General features: G+C 34.0%; 1 protein-coding gene across 1 annotated transcript; it reads left to right on the top strand.

Moving 5' to 3' along the window:
- The first annotated feature begins 998 nt into the window (after positions 1–998).
- LOC128217478 (calcium-activated chloride channel regulator 1-like) lies at positions 999–14,055 on the top strand. Its single transcript, XM_052924633.1, has 14 exons — positions 999–1,160; positions 2,329–2,620; positions 4,082–4,267; positions 4,602–4,714; positions 5,637–5,769; positions 5,931–6,052; positions 6,568–6,654; positions 6,825–6,903; positions 8,253–8,350; positions 11,687–11,911; positions 12,130–12,397; positions 12,700–12,849; positions 13,030–13,251; positions 13,790–14,055. The coding sequence occupies exons 1-14, from the start codon at positions 999–1,001 to the stop codon at positions 14,053–14,055; spliced, it is 2,403 nt and encodes an 800-aa protein (XP_052780593.1).
- The last annotated feature ends 4,471 nt before the right edge of the window (positions 14,056–18,526 follow it).

The following is an 18,526-nucleotide window of genomic DNA, read 5'->3' as shown; positions in this document are numbered from 1 at the left end:
AAACAAACACGCACACGCACAGGCACACGCGCACACACACGTACACACGCAATCACGCACGCACAAATGAACGCACGCATGTTTATAAATAAATCGCTGCTTCGTGCGTCATTTTGAATCGTTGCTGGTGACGTCACACTCGTCTGTTATCAATAAAAGTGCGCGTAATCCCGGAAGTTGTCTCATTATTGAATTTAGTACACCTGCTTGTGTGCGGATTATGGCCATTCGCCATACCCGAATACGGAAGAGAAATGTAGTCCGTATTTGTTGAGATATACAAGTATTTAATATATGTATACATGTATACCCATATCATATTAAAGATAAAACATAGTAATTTATGTCCCACTATATATTATGATGATAATTGTGATGTAAGCATTAGGTTACCATTTATCTTATTTCAAATTTCGATTTTTACGGACTCACTTTGTAGAAGTAAACATGTATAGATATATGTCTTGAAGCGATGGTATGTGAATTGGCAGTTTCAGTTGCGTATCAGTAGCCGAAAATTAATTTAGATACAATTGGTACTATATCGCATGCTAATTCTGGACTTGAAAAATGAAGAAAACACACACATACACACACACGCACCAACGCACACACGCACGCACGCACACACGCGCGCACACACACACACACACACACACACACACACACACACACACACAACAATAACCATGCTGGTTTAAAGGAAAGCTTTCATGTTTCAATCAGTACAAATGCCATGACATCTGACCTACCGATGTTATTCAGGTAAGGAGTAAGCGTAAACCTGTCCAGTCCGGTATCTTATCACTATATCACATTTGAACGACCCATATGCATATTTGTAAACACAGGCCTTGACGCAATGGCACAGTCCCTTTATTTTAATCGTCATTCACTAAATGCGTTTCAGAGCTGAGTCGGAATACAAGCTCCTCACGGAAAATTTAAGTCTAAATAAAAATAAGAAATTTTGTAGAACGTATCGATGTGATAAAGATATGAATATGTACATATTACTTTTAGTGGTTTTATGTTTCGGATACAGCATATCTGTTAGTAGACCATCAACCATTGTGTTTGAAAACAACCAGTTTAAAAATGTCGTAGTTGCCGTACATGACAGCATTGCGGAGGATGGTTCTCTCATTGATAAAATAAAGGTAAACTATTGCGGAAACCTTCTGATTTAAATTTTAAAGTTAAAACATACATGAACAACATACAGTCAAATCCGGTTGGCTCGAACTCCAAAAGACCGGCGAAAATACATCGAGTCTCGTAAAATTTTAACCAAGCGGAAATGTTTACCTTCAGTGTAAAGAAGATTCACATCTAGTTCGAGCCAATGAGGAATTCGAGCTACCGGGGTTTCACTGCATAATCAGTTCTAATAAAGGTTTAACATCGCCGGGATTCCTATATCAGAGTAACATTTGATTTGATGCATGGAGTTCTCGTTAGTACAAATATACGTGAAAATTAAGTGCAAAATGTATTATGTAAATGGCCGATTTATGTTTCTTATAGCCCAACCCAACACCGTTTATCAACAACTTGAACATTATGCTCAAATTGACACTCTTATTCAAACTCAATACATGCATATGTATAACAAACACACATTTTGACATAATAAACCTTTAACTACTTACTAAATAATGCATTTATGAAAACACAAACATATTAAATGATTGGTGAGTGCTAAAATATTTACTGTGATCTACTTTCGTAGAAATACCATGTTTTATGCACCTTTCTTTCAAATTAAATTTAGCATTCATTCATAAGAATCATTGTTTTCGACATGTTTTCATCCTTTTTGTTTATTAAAACATTTGTTTTAATTATGGTTAATCTTTTTGGTTGTAAGTGTGCATCTTTAAAGACAAGTGCTTGTGTTATCACACTATTACAGACATTGGCGTCCTCTAATCAATCAACGGACTGCAAGATATCGTAAGATCAAGGACGTGCTTTTAATAATTAGCGAGTGGCAGAAAGAAAGGCTTTACTTACACAATCAGATAAACTTGGCCTAAACTGACAATTAAAGCCCCTAGTTTCGACAAAAGAATCCTCTTAGACAATCCTCTCCCACATTCATTCATGATGAAGAAGGAATGAAAGCTCATAATTTTGACACAATAATTCTCTTAGCCTATCCGCTCAGAAACATTAATTCGAAAAAGCGCAATACGATTCGTGCGTTGATTCTATTCCCAATTTGTCGTTACTTATACGGGTTTTCAAGATATGGTCGAACAAATGCAAACTTGTTATATGCTATTTAAAAATTGACAAAACAATAAATTTCATTATTTGGATTAGAATGAAATGACGAAAGCTTCAAAATACATTTACAAAGCCACCAGAGAAAGGGCGTACTTCAAGGAAATAACAATTTTACTTCCCAACACGTGGTCATCGCATGCGTCATACGGACAAGCTACGTCAGAGACGATACAGTTAGCTGACGTCATAATTACTGATCCAATACGAGGCAAAAGAAGTTTTCCACAGGCACGTTCTTACGAGGGGTGTGGAAAACAAGGAGTGCATGTTCTGCTTACGAAAGAGTTCTTTGACAATCCCAGTTACGAACCGTATAGAAATGATTCAGGTAGTACACATCACTTTCTAACAATGCATGTTGCATTTACGCATGTTTCAGTTTTCATCAGAACAGTTTGAAAGGGGGTCGAACGTTATTTAATTTTTTCGGAAACTTAAGTGAGGGACATGTTGGTTGCGGAACAAAACAGCGGATTGTTTGAATATTTTGGCATATAAAAATGCCTACCCGTGGGCCAGACGTGTCAGCTTCTCTCGGTTTTTAATCAATGTTTCTAGAAACAGTGTTTGAGTAAAAATATACCATTCTTGGACCTATTTCAGCTAAATTTTATTGAGATTTATCATTTTTACTTAACGACGGCTTGCGCACTTAATACGGATACAATATGGCCATTTGTTTAATATCTATACACGGTTTATGTGTGTCTTGGAAATTTTATGCAGTTTTTGTTCGCTGCAGGATCAGAATAAGCGTGCGTTAACATAAATGTAATAAAGACACGAGCTGTATTACATGTTAATAATTATAACAAAAGGCAATTTGCTACCCACTACGAACGTCCCGTGAATTTGTTATGCCGGATACACTTGTATACTATTTTAACCTTCAAAAACTTACTAAATATCCTACAAACACATCAAAAATATTCAAACAATTCGCCATTTTGTTCCGCATCCAACATGTTCCTCACTTAAGTTTCTGCAAAATAATTTACATTAGACACCCTGGTTTTTCCTTTTAAGCTATTTATGCATCGTATACGTCGTTTTAATGCTTACTGTAGAAAGTAGTAAAATTAAGTATTTCTGAACCATTAGTTCACGTCCTATAATTGAAACATCCCTCCAAATTTAAGTACTGAATATTTATGATAGATGGTCATGTTTACTTAAAGTCTGATTATTTCTAGCAAAGTAATAAGTTCTCTTTTCTCTGTGCATCTACTCTACATTTTATGTTGTTTTAGAAAGAGTAGTTTCATGGAACAAACGAGTCTTGTTTCATATATAATATTATTGAGCTTTGTACGATGGATGTGACGTTAGGAGTACTAACACCATTGTGTAGTTTAAAATTTATCTACATTTACTCCAAATCTTTTGTCTGCATTAAACTTTTAACGATTGTAAACAAACCTAGTATGGCATACTCCAGTAAACAAAAATACGAAATAGACGTATAATTACGCGTTGAAAGTTTGCATCATAATACACGTTAACAACTACCGACTTAAAAACAGCAATACAGAGCTACTAAGGATAGAATGAAGTTTCAATCATTTTTTTTTTTAAAAAGCCTTTGTAATTGTTGTTGTCTTCAATTTAAAAATACGTGACCACAAACTCCACTTTTAATAAAGCGCCAAAATATCGCTTATATAACTTTGTTCTGTTCACAAATCATATGCTTTTCTGATTAAATCAAAGTCAAATGAATTTAACATAATAACGCATACAAAACTGAAGGCATCAACCTATATTGTGCCCCTTAAATTCATCATTGCAGCAAAGTATTTTGTGCACGCTTTCGCCCAGTTCCGGTGGGGAGTTTTCCAAGAGTATTCGGAGGAGGGAGAGGAAGTGTTTTACATATCCTTTAACTCGGGCTACCCTGAGGCAATTAAATGCATCTATGGACTCCGAGGCCTTATTGAACGAAACGACACAGCCATTACCACACCGTGTTATCCAGGTATTAAAAGCTACTGTTTTAATACTATAATAGTCTACTAATTTTCTCTGAATATGTTAGTATTTTTTACTCGGAACACGTAGGTTTAGCTTACAAATTTTCAATCTATTATATCCTATAACTAAATGTCTAATAAAGCATTTTAACTAAGTCAATATTATGGAGTAAACGTAATTTTAGCTGATAACCTTTTAATATACATTTATACTTATGCTTTATATCACTGTCAGTTACGGGCATCCATCATTTAATCTAAAACGTTTCCTTTTTAAAGGCATTTTTACATAAGGTAGAGTAAAGGTGCTATATGTAATTGACACGTATTGTCTTAAAGCGAACAGCATAGATCCAGTAACGGGTTTGTACGAGAAGAATTGTATCTGGAGTCCATACCCAACCAGACAACGGGCAAAAGCATCTATAATGGACCATCAGTATATTACAGCGGTATGGATGCTAGGTTTTTAATTAATATTTAGTTTTATTTTGTATATTTATGACGCATAAATAACGTTCAATGCATCAGTGTCCAAACTTAAAAGGGATTAAACTGCCAACCAAATACCTATATCTTCGGAAGCAACGAGACTGTACCACGACGGGAATGATTCGTGCAACACTGTAAACGCCCCCAGCATTAGTATCAACATCCTTTCTTTCCACGAATTAATCATTGCGAAAGGTCTAAAATTTTCTACTCCCTTTGACAAATACAACCTTGTTTTCATTTTTCGAAAAAAATATTTTCGTAGATATAAAGTCAGCTTTATTTAATTGAATTGTTATTTTAAAGTATACATTTCCTTTTTCTACTCATGGTTAACGACTGAAGACAAAATATGGATATTTACGAAAAAATGAAACAACTCCAAATTGGCTACATGAAACAAATGACATGGCAATCTCCGGATTCACGCCCCCCCCCCCCCCCCAAAAAAAAAAAACAAACACAAAAAAACAAACAACAACAACAAACAACCTGTATTCAAAAATCAAATCGAGGGTTTGTCAATGCGTTGGTGTCGTTGTCGGCGTGCAAATACTAAAACCTTGGCCATATCTCAAGAGCCGTTAAATATGTTTAAATGTAACGTGGTGCACTTGGTGCCAAAAACATTACGTACATGAACCCCTGACAAGTATCATGACATCTGTTTTTATATAAGATATGCTTAATTAAATGTGTATGTAAAAGTCCATGACCGTCTTGAGCTGCACTCATAAAGTGCAGTTACAGATTGTTTTGCTCATAGATTTGCTAACAATTAACAGCTGAGTAAACGGAAACTGTTCTTTTCTCACACATGCATTCTGTGCCCCGAACGGATACCTCTTTCCGAATTTATATAACAGTTTGTCCTTTTTACAGCTGGAAACATTTTGCGACGATAATAAGGCAGACTTCATGACAGTGCACAACTATGAGGCACCGAGCAAACACAATCGTCTGTGTGAGCACAGAAGCACTTGGGATATTGTCTCAAACACACAAGATTTTAAAGGTTACAATAATGTTTAATTTGTAGAAATGTGTGTGATTATGGTTATGAATTTCGTAAATGCTAAGTACGTTAAAGCATTGGAGGAAATTACATGGTTTATCAAAATAAGTTCACATTTTATGGCGGCCATAATTTTCTTTCTTAATAAATTTACTTTGCAGATGGGAATAACCCCATAATAGGCCTTACTGACTCGCAGCTGACACCAACGTTTAAAGTGGTACGCGCTTCATCGAGGAAGAAGAGGACGCTGGTCAGATTCAATCCACTCCTTGAGGAGAGCGTAAGTGACGTTATTCAAATATGGTAAATGCTTAAACGATAAAGAATGGAAGAAATACAAGATATCCATTTTTGCTGGTATCGATGCCCTTTACCGATATTCCACATGTAAAACATATATATCGAGCGAGAGATCCTTTGCACCGTCTTATGTAAATAAATTACAGTTGATATAAATGCTTTTTATAGCAATACAAGACTCAAGTAAAACAAACATAAAACATAAGATTATAATTTTTAATGATGTTATACAAAGGTCTTGCAACAAAAATGCAAGCTCATGATTCGCGTCAAAAGTCATAAGCTTGAGGCAAAATGAATAAAGAACAACGTTAACACACATTACGAAACATGTTAAATTCCTCGGCGTGTTATAGAAAATGCCTTAAGATACAAATTTTAATTATTTGATGGAAATCGTTATTAAGGAACAAAACACCATGGAAGAAAGACATCAATAAAAAGACTCCTACATGCTTTAAGTTAATTAAATAATGGATAGATGGGATGTTTTAGGTCAAGTCTGGGTTCATAACTGCAATTAGACGCCTGCAACATGAACTTAATGCTGAGGAGGTGGAAGTCATTCACCATGAGAAAATGGTATACTATGATGAAATTGTTTAGAGAAATAGGTATTCATTAGAACTTCGTCTTTTATTTCAAACGGTTCCAACGCGTTTCTAATAATCAAAAGCCATTCATCATTTATTTCTAATTCAGACAAACACTAAGATGTAGCTCTGATTTTGATATATTGTTTTGATGTTAAGATTCCCTTGGGAGATGACGTAAATATATTAACAGTTGAAAAGCACCTGATATTTGCACCAGGCCAAGGAAAACCTAACGGTAAGTAACCTTTAACTGAATTTCAAGCCAAATATTAACCACAGGCTTATTTTTAAGCAAAAATCCGAAAGAGAAGAAAGCAAGATGCGAACAACGAAAATCAGCAGTAATTGGGTCATAGGACACACCATAGTCCAATGTTTGGTTTCAGAATCTTCAAATTTTCTGTTTTTTCATTTGTCATAAAATTGGGCAGTAGGTTAAAAAGGCCCTCCTATCTTGCATAAAGAGATCTAATGTGTGTTTTTATTATTTGTTTTATACAAACTAACTATTTACGGGATATGTTAAAGTAACATGGCAGTAAACACATTTAATGAATAAAAAAGTGTAAGCAAAATGCCCTAGGCAAGTGTTCTCGAAATTGTAAATTCAGCATTGACTTTGGACAAGGACACATGTATGCTATTTATGCACAGGTACGTTAATTGCTCCGTTCCCTCTAACGTGTAGTGATAAAACTACTTAAGCAATTTATAAGAATGTTGTTTTCTTGCATTATTTCCAAAGATCTGCAATTGCATTCAATACTTCATTGTTTAATAATCTAGATACATTTAAGGAATGAATTGCGGGCTTGATGTCATTATCGGGGTATGAACGCAATTGGGCTGGTCAAAGTGTGTGGAGTCCGAAGGACTCTACGCGTACTTTGACCAGCCCAATTGCGTTAATATCCCCGATAATGACATCAAGCCCGCAATTCATTACTTTATTTACACCAGTAATTCATTATTTCATTCAATAATTGTTAAAAAAGTACTTAATTTCATTTTAAAAAACCTTTCAGTAACCTTTTCCTACCCATTCTGTAAATAGAACGACCCGACTGTAACCGGAAGCATTTTTTTTCAAATGACGTCACAATATCGCGGGAAAAGATCAACCACTTGAAAACACTTTTAAACGTAAATTTCAAACAGTTATGGCAAATATACATTTAAAATTTAATAAATTAACACTTTCGAAAATGTTCATTTATATTTTACGGGACTTTCTGACACAATACAAACAATAACAAGATAAATATTTTTCATGTATATTTTTATGCAATGAATTCCGATCCGAACATATCCGAAGATGTTGAGTTCATCGATTGATGAACGCAATTGCCGAAAGGTAGTTCATTTAAGGAATGGAAATTGAGGTGTAAATATTGGATTGTGACCTGGATTCATTTAAATAAACTACATTTTCCCCTATTTAATTTTAGCATAGATTTGTGAAGATATTCTAGAATGTTTATACTTATTCCATGTATAGTTTTTTTATCAGCAAAGTTTAATATTTTGACTTCATTCAATATTAAAAATAATAAATGACCCTGTAACAATACAACACTATTTCAGATACAGTTTACGATATCGGTCAGACACACGGTCATCGTCACGTAGACCGTATGAGACAGGCTGTGTTGCAGAATGAGCTCTATAACGATTATGTTATTGTACGTACACTTTGTTAGTTATATATTAATATTAAATGCCGTACATTAAGTTGTAAAACAATCAATCGATGCAACAGCCTTGCTTCGAAGCTCTTTTGTACGCCTTTGTTTTAATTTCGATTTACATTTTAGCTCGAATAAAACGCGACAGCATATATATACATATTTAAGTACTTACTATATGTTCTGTTTCTTCCCGCTTTATACAACCTTTTAGCAAACTTGACTTCATTCAATATTAAAATGAATTTAAAGAACTTACAACTCTAGCCAACTCGATGAAGAAAGTGTTATTAAAAATCATAATTATTGATTATAATGCTAAATTTCAAGTTCTTTTGAATGATGATCATAAAAACATTCCTACAATACACTGGTTGCCTAAGATGCATAAAAGTCCGTATAAATCACGATTTATTGTTAATTCTATTTCTTGCTCTACTAAACAAGTTTCAATTTTACTTACATCATGCTTAACTGCTATAAAGTTTCATGTGAAAAAATACTGTAAAGTTTATGAGAATTCTGGAATTAATCTCTTTTGGTCTATCAATAATTCTTAAGATTTAGTTAATGATTTTGAAAATAGACGGTAATAAGTCTCAGTACCTAATACTTATGACTTTTCAACGCTCTATACATCTATTCCACAATCTTTAGTTACAAACAAATTGACTTCTCTTATCGAAAAAACTTTTGCGAGGGAGAAAACTACTTACATGGCAGTTAATGTTAAATAGGCTTTTTTTTACTAATGATCGCTCAGATAAATATATCTATTGGACATGCACAGATGTCATTGAAGTTTTAAATTTTGTACTCAATAATTATTTTCCTAAATTTGGTAAATGTTTATATAAGCAAACTATTGGAATTCCAATGGGAGCCAATTATACACCTTTACTTGCAGACCTCTTTTTATACTGCTATGAAAGTGAATATATGTTAAAATTATTTAAGTCTGGAGATCTAGCTCTTGTTGATAAATTCAATAGCACGTTTAGATATATTGATGATATTCTAAGTTTAGATAATCCTGTGTTTACAGATAACATTCATTCGATATACCCTTCACAATTGCAACTTAATAAATCTAATACATCCGTTTTAAAAGCATCCTATTTAGATTTGCAACTAGAAGTAAAGGAAGATATATTGAGCATCAATCTTTATGATAAACGTGATGATTTTAATTTTAAAATAATTAATTACCCTTCTTAGGATGGTGATGTTCCTATTTCACCATCGTATGGTGTTTTTATTGCACAGTTAAAACGATTTGCTAGAATATGTACAGATGTAAAAAAAATCAGCTCTCGTAGTAAACTTATGACGCAAAAACTTCTAAAACAGGGTTTCCGATATTTTAAATTAAGGAAAACTTTCTCTAAATTTGTTAATGGTCATTATAATCTCATATCAAAGTACAATAGTAGTCTTAAATCGCTCATTGCTGATAGTATTGCTCATCCCGATTTTTATGGTGATGTTTTAAAGAAAATTCGTAAAATTAAAATGTTTCCAGCAGGCAGTTGGGCAGATAGACTTAATGAATTACTTGGATTTTATTTCAACCGTGGATATAAAGGCAATATTTTGAAGAGCACTTGCCTTCTTGTATTTGAAGATGAATACCTGAAACAAAATATTGGGTTGAATATAGAATACTTTCATAACTAAACTTCCAGTGCTTTGATTTTTATGAAGAATTTGCTAATTCATGTTATCTTTAAAACCGTTTTTGGCGGACACGTATTGACTGACTCCAAGTGTTTTGGCTGTGACCTTAATTTCTTCAAATATTTTACGTTTTCAAATCATTTGGAAGGAGAGAATAGCATATACTAGTCGCTTTTATTTTTAATAATGTTTTTATTTATTTGTTCCCAGTTATAGTACAATGATGCTTTTTATGAAACTCTATGATCCCACAGTTTTAAACCTTTTAAGGCAGACTGTGTGTGAAGCTTTTGGTTTCTAACAATGACTGCATCGTATCTTTGAAAAGTATTTGCATTAGGTGCTCTGAATTGTTTCCCTCCTTCTCCAGATAGAGTTGGGATCTCTAATCATTGAAGTACTTGGGGTACCTTTTCGTTTTTTATTATTATTTGTTTTATTGATAAGTTTCCTCAAGTTAATGCATACTTTGATAAGATTTATCTTTTGCGTTTTATCTTTATTAAGAATTGTTGGGATAAGGGTGAGGTTTGTGCACATAAACTGGTTTAAACCCCCAGTAAATTTACATTTTACTGACCGTTCCAAGGCGGTACCTAACAATTCTTGATAAACATACTAATTATTTATATATATATATATATATATATATATATATATATATATATATATATATATATATATATATATATATATATATATATATATAGTATTAATGCACAGTGCTGTTTGAAGAGTTGTGTGCTGTTCTATGTTTCTTGTTTGTGAATTTGTGTTCTATGTCTTTGGCGTTGCCCATTGCCACTAAACCGGGTTTTTAAACTTTTTGCTACTGAGCATGTTTCTGTAGCTTTTTGCATATATATATTGAGCGAATTAGGTCACTTTTTATCTCATGCTTGGAGAGGCTGGGAAATTGTTTCTATTATTTACAGGTGATATATGTTTTTGGTCGTTGAATACCTGAAGTTTATTTATAAAGTTAATCTTTACATTTGTTTTACTTTATTGTGTTCAAGTTGATGCTGCCAACAATGTTTATGGGTTAAATTTCTATTTTTTTTTTTTAAAAGTTTGAAGAAGTGTAAGGTACCCATAATTAAGGAATGAATTGCGGGGTTGATGTCATTATCGGGGTATGAACGCAATTGGGTTGGTCAATGTGTGTGGAGTCCGAATATAATAAATTAACACTTTTAAAAAATGTAGTTTTCATGTATATTGTAATGCAATGAAATAGCCAATTACAATCCGAACATATTCGAAGATGTTGCGTTCATCAATTGTTGAACGCAATTGCCGAAAGGCAGTTTATTTAAGGAATGGAAGTTGATGTGTAAATATACGAGTGTAAACCCCAGTTAACTCAACTGTTTTAGTGTGAATTTGATCTGTCTAAATTATACTGCGACCCGAGTGTGTGTGTTTAAGCCTTGAACAGTCAGTGTGCCTCTTAACAAGTTTATCGTTCTACCCTTGGATTCTGGGCTTGTTCATTATACCATTCAAGTCTAAACGTTTATTTTTGTATCGTAAAACAGTTAAATTAGCAGTAATTGTTATGAATGCCTTAAAAATGAAAATTATACACTCGCCGTTGAACAGACTTGCGCTTAAACGCCTTTAGTGTCAATAATATATGCATTCGAATTTCAGGTGTCACAGTCAGAATTTAATCTGGTAGGAAGAGAACCAGTGGACTCGACAGTTGGTATCGATGAAACATTAGCACACCACATGACCTATATGTTTTATTACGACACTCATATGCCATTTGTTGACCTACGGTCACCGTCAGGTGCAATATACGACATTAAGTCAGACTTTTGCACAGTGGACACTGACAGCAAGTCGATAAAATTTCACTTCAGTTTTACAGAGGTTAGGTTGTTTAAGTACAATAACTTTAGAAAACTAAATATTTTTGAGTGCCGTAAAGTACAAAATAAGATATGAAATGCTGTGAATATGCTAAAGTTATAAGTTTATTTTTACATGCAAACACAATTTTCACGTTCCAAATTAGAAATAGCATATACGTAAGGTTTCCAATTCTATGATTAACATGATACTACTGCTTTGTATTTTGCAATTATCAGGTCGGTAAGTGGACATACAAGATTTACCAGTCCTCGGAATTATCTCAACGCGTATATGTCACACTTACCTCTGCTAATGAAAATCAATCACTGGATCCTCTCACAGTTCGTCCGTCGTCAAAACTTATTCAGGAAAGCCCTCGAGCTATGCTTCTCATTCTTGACGTGACACAAGGCGTACATCCTGTTCTTGGGCTCAATGCCACAGTTTTAATAGAGGGTCCAGACAGTTTAAGAACTGTTTTGCAATTGTTTGATAATGGAGGTGGTACGTTCGTTTGAAAAATACGGTATTTTAAAGTGCAAGTTATATTGTGCAAGCAAGCAATTCAGTGCACCTCTTTCAATTTCGTATTTTAACATATTTTGTTAATTGATATATAATGACCGTTCTTTAATATATTATAAAGAAATAAATGAATATTGGCTGGATTTAATAAATCTGGATATGCACATACAATAAATGTATTGATCAATATCTGGTTATCTCTCATATTTCTTTGAACCCGATCATGATCGTTTATAACATGTAAGGGAACGTCCTTTAATCATTTTTGTATACTTATGTAGGTGCAGATGTAAACAAAAACGACGGTGTTTACTCCAGGTATTTCAAAAAGTTCATCACGGGTGGTGTGTACCATTTCACATTTAAGATCAAGAGATATGGTGCAAATGTCTACCAACGAGAACAAACATACAACATAGATACCTTTGATGGTAAGGCAATTCTCTTAAACTAAATGCATCTCGGTGCCTATATTTATATTTGAAATAAGTTTTCAAAAAAGAACTGTCAGTCTCAATAATGATATTTCTAAGTGTTTTATATCGTTGATGTAAATCGAATAACCGATTTATAGTTGATGTGTGTGTATAATTCATATGTAATATTAACAGGGCCCATAAAGAAGATTATAACAAAAAGACCAATAAAAGGACCTATTGAAAGACACATACATGGAGACTCTATATTTCTGCCGGAGGGCGACAACACCATATCACCGGGATTTTCTATGTCGTCCAGAATCACAGACCTTAGATCAGTAAGGTCCTTGAGATACAGAAAATCAGTTATCCTTACTTGGACCGCTCCTGAGGACGAAGTCGACCTTAATAAATGTACGTGTCTCATCTATTATTCTGGTGTTCAATACAAAATCATATTTTCATAGCAGTACCTTAAGAGCTTGCATTCAATTTGTACGTGGACAGTTTATTGTATACAAGAAGATGTTGATGCCACGTCTGCTTATTCTCTTTGTCTTATTATCGAATTTACCTGAACTATTGTGCTAAGGTGTCTCGCAACACGACAACGGATATATATATTCATATGCTTGGCAATAAAGAGATACGTAAGTGAGCGTTTGTTGGAATTATTTGTATTACATGAACTAATTAGGGCTTAAATTTAACGATCGAGCTCCATTCATCCAAGTACGTGACGTCATGGCCAAATGAATTGATCAACTCGACAGTCACGTTCATCAATAATAGGAATTGAGTAAACGGATGGTTTGTCTCTGATTGTATTGTTTGAAGCGATGAACACAAAATCGAACTGTTCATTAATCATTATATTTATGACCTAGTATGCAATAGGCACACCTGGTTTTCTTTTGATTTTGTGTTTGCTTTAAATATTATTTGTTTACAGCTTCAACATACGAGCTTTTTGTTGGCTACGATATAGACGATGTTAGACAATTCCTGCAGTTCACCAACACGGGAGTTTACAATGGCAAGGGAAATGTGCAAAGAGAAACTCTTCAGACCAATAGTACATGCGCAGCTGTAAAAACAGTTCTTATAATGCCGAAACGAAAGTCCAGGACAATGGCATTTTCAATAAAAGTTGTCGATGATCTTGGAAGCAATAGCCTTACTTCGAACGTCGCTTCAGCTCTTAATCCGTGGAGATAATCGTTTCGTTCGCATTACGATTCGGTCGCGTGGCGTGAAAATAATTGCATACACATTCTGAATGACTTGATTCTATATAAACAAAACAATTCTTCATTTCAAATATTGAGATTTTGATTAAAAAAATTGGTTGGCTAAGTGATGTTGACTGTCAGATGTTATTTACCACTCTGTCAATTATTAGAACGAGAAACCGTGTGATACGGTGCGATATGCTAAGTCGTTCTGTTACTGGCGACTACTTTGTTTTCACTAAGCGTTCAAAGGCAATGACTCTGTTCAGAATATGTTGGTTATAATGGTTTAGTTTGTGTCTTTTGTTGATAGTCTGTTTTGCTCTGGCTTTTGATCTGAAAAACAAAAAAACACATCATAGTTTGAAGTGTGACGTGTCGATTCCTTGCAATACATGCAGTAAGCAACGGCACTTTTTAATTAACCATTTACCTAAGACAAATGTCAAAGTTAATATAAATTTCTGATTTATGGGCAAAATGATAATAATATTAAATTAATCACGAATTACGGTGAAAATAACGTAAATATTGCTTTATCGAAAACCTCTAAACACCAAAATCGAAACAAAATATTCACTTATGATATAATCCAATTTAATGTAATTCCTCTACCGCTGGTAGCAAATAATGGACACAAAACATACGATTACGAACCTTTCTTAGAGTGGTACTAAAAGCTCGGTTGTTGTGCAACCGACGTTATCCAAAGTTTGGATCAGCATAAATAAAATCAATAAAGTGAATTGCTAATTGTTACTTTCAGGATATCCGGATGTCTTTTGTTTGTCTGCCAACAACAACTAGTTCAAAAACATGGTCTTCTACATTGTAGGGCTAGGGAAATTTAAACATGTCAATGGAAATGTCGTATATTTGCATAAAACCTTCACCGAAGTTGGTTAAAACAAAAAGGTCACAGTTCATCTAGGCGGACTAATTACCGTTCTGATAGGAAAGCTGATGTATAGACGAAAATAAAAACAACTCTCCAATATGGACCATATTCGTGTTACGCAATCGCGTTTTAAAGGGGTACCATATTAAGATCAATCGTTTTTTATTGGTCCAGAATGATCTACCCAGTTATCTGAAAAACATTGAATCTGAAGTCACTTTTAGATCAAAATTGAAACTCTATCTGTTTAGTCATTTAATGGACAATGACAGTTTAGATGTTGACAGAATAAATTTTAACTGTTTTCTGTAATTGTGAAGCGCAATAGACTTTTTTTATAATTTTGCGCTATATAAATGCTATGTGTTTGTATTTGTATATACCATTTGTCTGCAAACAGAAATAAGAAAACCGATTATATCAGTAAAATTAGCGTTTGACCGTTATTTTTTTCAATGTTGTGCTTAAAATATGCAGATACATATGAGCTCTATGCAATCATAAAAAAAGCTTTTATTAAAGAGGTTGCGTTAACATGTTGAAAACTCTTCAAACTAGACTACAACATATTAAAGACTTTTATACTCCATCTAATATTTTTTTATGGGTTTTGCTTTAATTTCCTTAATATTTCGACGTCTTTTATTCTTTTTTACCAACTTAACGATATTCCCTTTTGGTTTGCTCCCGTAATGAATTAATGGCTGCGCGACTCTGTGCAGATGCAGATATGACGTATAAATGTAAATGTAATATTAGAAAACATTGTTAACAGTCTACAGACCATATTTCACGCAATATGCATAAAACATAGTCAGGATGTTTTGTCATCATTTCATCATTTCAAGTTGTAAGCCAGTTTCCAATAGCTTGGTCAAAACTGTTTCTCACTTTGTTCCGCTATACGTTCTTGTTTATTTTGTTGTGTTGCCCAGGGTTCGAATTAAGACTCGCATACTCGCAAAATGCGAGCGACATTTGGAAATTGCGAGTGACTTTTATTCAAGCTCGCAAAATTCTGCGAGTGGCTTTTCCTAGACCACAAAATGGTAAAAGGAAAGTAGAATAAACATGAACTTAATTCCGCTACGTAGTCGAGTGTAAACAGCCTGTACCCGTTAAGTGGCATGTTTACACTACCAGTATAAGGAAGACAGTACGGAGTCACGCTCTTGTAGGTTTTCAAAAATAGAACAAATACGGAAAAGGCCGAGTTTTATCTCGAATCTTTCCGGGAAGCTCCGAGGCGTGCATAATACAAAGTTAATACGAATGACGTAATCACCTAGCTCAATCATTGGCTAAATTAAGCGCTTTCGGGCACTATATGTAAACCCCATCATCCTTTGAATATATTTCCGCCCAACTGTCAAAATGAATAGACTTCGTTGATCGATATATTTCATGGTCAGTATCCACGCTACATTTACTGTTGCTTTTTTATTTTAGATTTATTATTTTATTGTTTTTAATACATATAGACTTAATGAAATATGTAGCGTGCTTGTCGAGTGGGTATTAAATTACTCAAGATTGATTCTTTTTAATATTCATAATAGGTCTTGGGTGTTAATTTCTTCTTTAATTAGACAATATTATAAGGGAATAAAGCAAATAATAAAATTGCAAGTTGATTTTTCATTTTGCGAGTTGCCTCAAAATGCATCCGCAAAATTTTGCGAGTGCTCCTCAAATTTAAATTCGAACCCTGTTGCCAAATATATGGAACAATTATCTTAAATATGATCTTTCCTCGTAGTTCTTAGTACATGTATTAGTTTATTTCCTCTCAAGTTATTATTGATTTTCTTTTTAATGATATTATATTCAGCATATGGTTAAAATTTGTCATAATCATTATATCCATCAGGAAAAGTCATTGATTGGATGTTATTTTTTTTATAATTTAGCTAATGTAACCACTGTAAGCTGTCATATAGTATCTTAATTATGAACTGTTTTCTAACATGAACTTCCTCAAAACCTTTAAAAAGAAGTATTTTCTGCAATGAGCGATGTTTCAGTAGTATGTAATTCAAGATGTTAGGCATTATTATGCTTAGAAACGGATCAATTTCAAATCACAAATTACGCTTGGCAACAAAATAGGGATACTGGAATATATTACCATGTAGGCTATGTTATATTAAATTATATTTTACAATATGATTTTGTGTGCACTTAAACTGCACACAGCTTCTAATCGTCCCCTAGGCGTTTGCTTTAAATACGTTTATTTTTTTAATTAACAACGTTAAAGTTAAAATTGAAAGTCATCAAGTACTGTCCAGGAGTAAGTATTAAATTCAGTAGCTGGTATGTCCACCATTTGAAACAATTATTGCATTGTACATTGACCTCATTGAGAGCACATATCTGTGCATGTAATCCATGCATGTTGTTTGTTGCCAGCATATTCTAAATTCCCCGTAAAACATGACAAGGCGCATTGTCTTGCAACAACATCATGCATCATTAGTTTGAATGTGCGGTATCAAATTCAAATAATGTCGTTCTGATACCTCACAACGTTTAATTTACCTTGGATATGGACAATTAAAGTCTTGGTGTGCATTGAAATTCTTGCCCAGCCCATCACGAAACCACCGTTGAACTGATCTGCGTTAACCAGAAAGCATTCCCTGTTTCGCTGTTCTGTGTCTCGCACAGTAATGACAAGAACCTTCCGTGATCGACGGGCGCAAATATGGACGGTCCGGTTCCGGTTGCGGACGATCTTTGGGTTAGTTGGCCGGTTTTGCGTGCCTTGCTGTTGACGAAGCCAGAGTGAAACGTTTGCATAGGTGAGATAGGACCATATATCTATCTTGGTGGCGAATTGTTACTCTGCGTTTGGGCTTTTGGCGCTTGTAAGCAACACATCCGGTTTTTCTAAATTTCACTGACAGCTTTCGGATAGTCGAGTGTCGCCTATTGAACAGAAGCACAACCTGAAATGTGATAATTATGCGTCCTTTTAAAATTGGTCATACCTTACAGACTTTTCCAAAATAATGTGAATGCATTTTGATCCAAACTCATCTTTTGTAAAATTTGTTTAACTCCTTACTACCCCAGAACATGTCACTAAGAATATATGTTTCACTCCCAAAAAAGGTCGTTGCTCAAAACTAAATAAAACATGAGCTTTTTAAACATTTAAGTTTTTTACCTTCCCCAATACTTTTGGATTGTTGCCGGCCTTTAACATCGACAATAGAGTGCAACTTTCTCTTTAAATTCGAAAGAGTCCTAGGTATAACGCTGTAGTTTCAATTTTCAAGTCGATACATTAAGTAGTTTTCATTAAAATGAATTTCATAAAATGGACGTATAGAAATTTTGTTTAGTGTATATTTTGACAGAGCAATTGGGGGTACCCTGCAACTATTCTGAAAGCTGATTCAGAAACTTAGCGCCTAAATCAACACGCATAGCAACCTTCAACCTCGAGACACAAATATTTAACAGTAGAAAAAATATCGATCGAGATATACAATGTATTCATTAATTATATAAATACATGTGAAATCTGGCACAACCGCAGCGAGCTGACACA

The sequence above is a fragment of the Mya arenaria genome, chromosome 14 (assembly GCF_026914265.1).
Source record: "Mya arenaria isolate MELC-2E11 chromosome 14, ASM2691426v1".
Taxonomy (NCBI): Eukaryota; Metazoa; Mollusca; class Bivalvia; order Myida; family Myidae; genus Mya; species Mya arenaria.
Note: the sequence above shows the minus strand (reverse complement) of the source record. Positions and strands in the feature narration are given on the sequence as shown.

What these genes read in the sequence shown, in the direction of transcription:
- LOC128217478 (XM_052924633.1), top strand. Translation starts at nt 999, where the DNA reads ATGAATATGTACATATTACTTTTAGTGGTTTTATGTTTCGGATACAGC. An exon ending in CTCTCATTGATAAAATAAAG is followed by an intron (nt 1,161 to 2,328) that starts GTAAACTATTGC and finishes TATTTGGATTAG; the next exon opens with AATGAAATGACGAAAGCTTC. An exon ending in TCATTCACCATGAGAAAATG is followed by an intron (nt 6,655 to 6,824) that starts GTATACTATGAT and finishes TTTGATGTTAAG; the next exon opens with ATTCCCTTGGGAGATGACGT.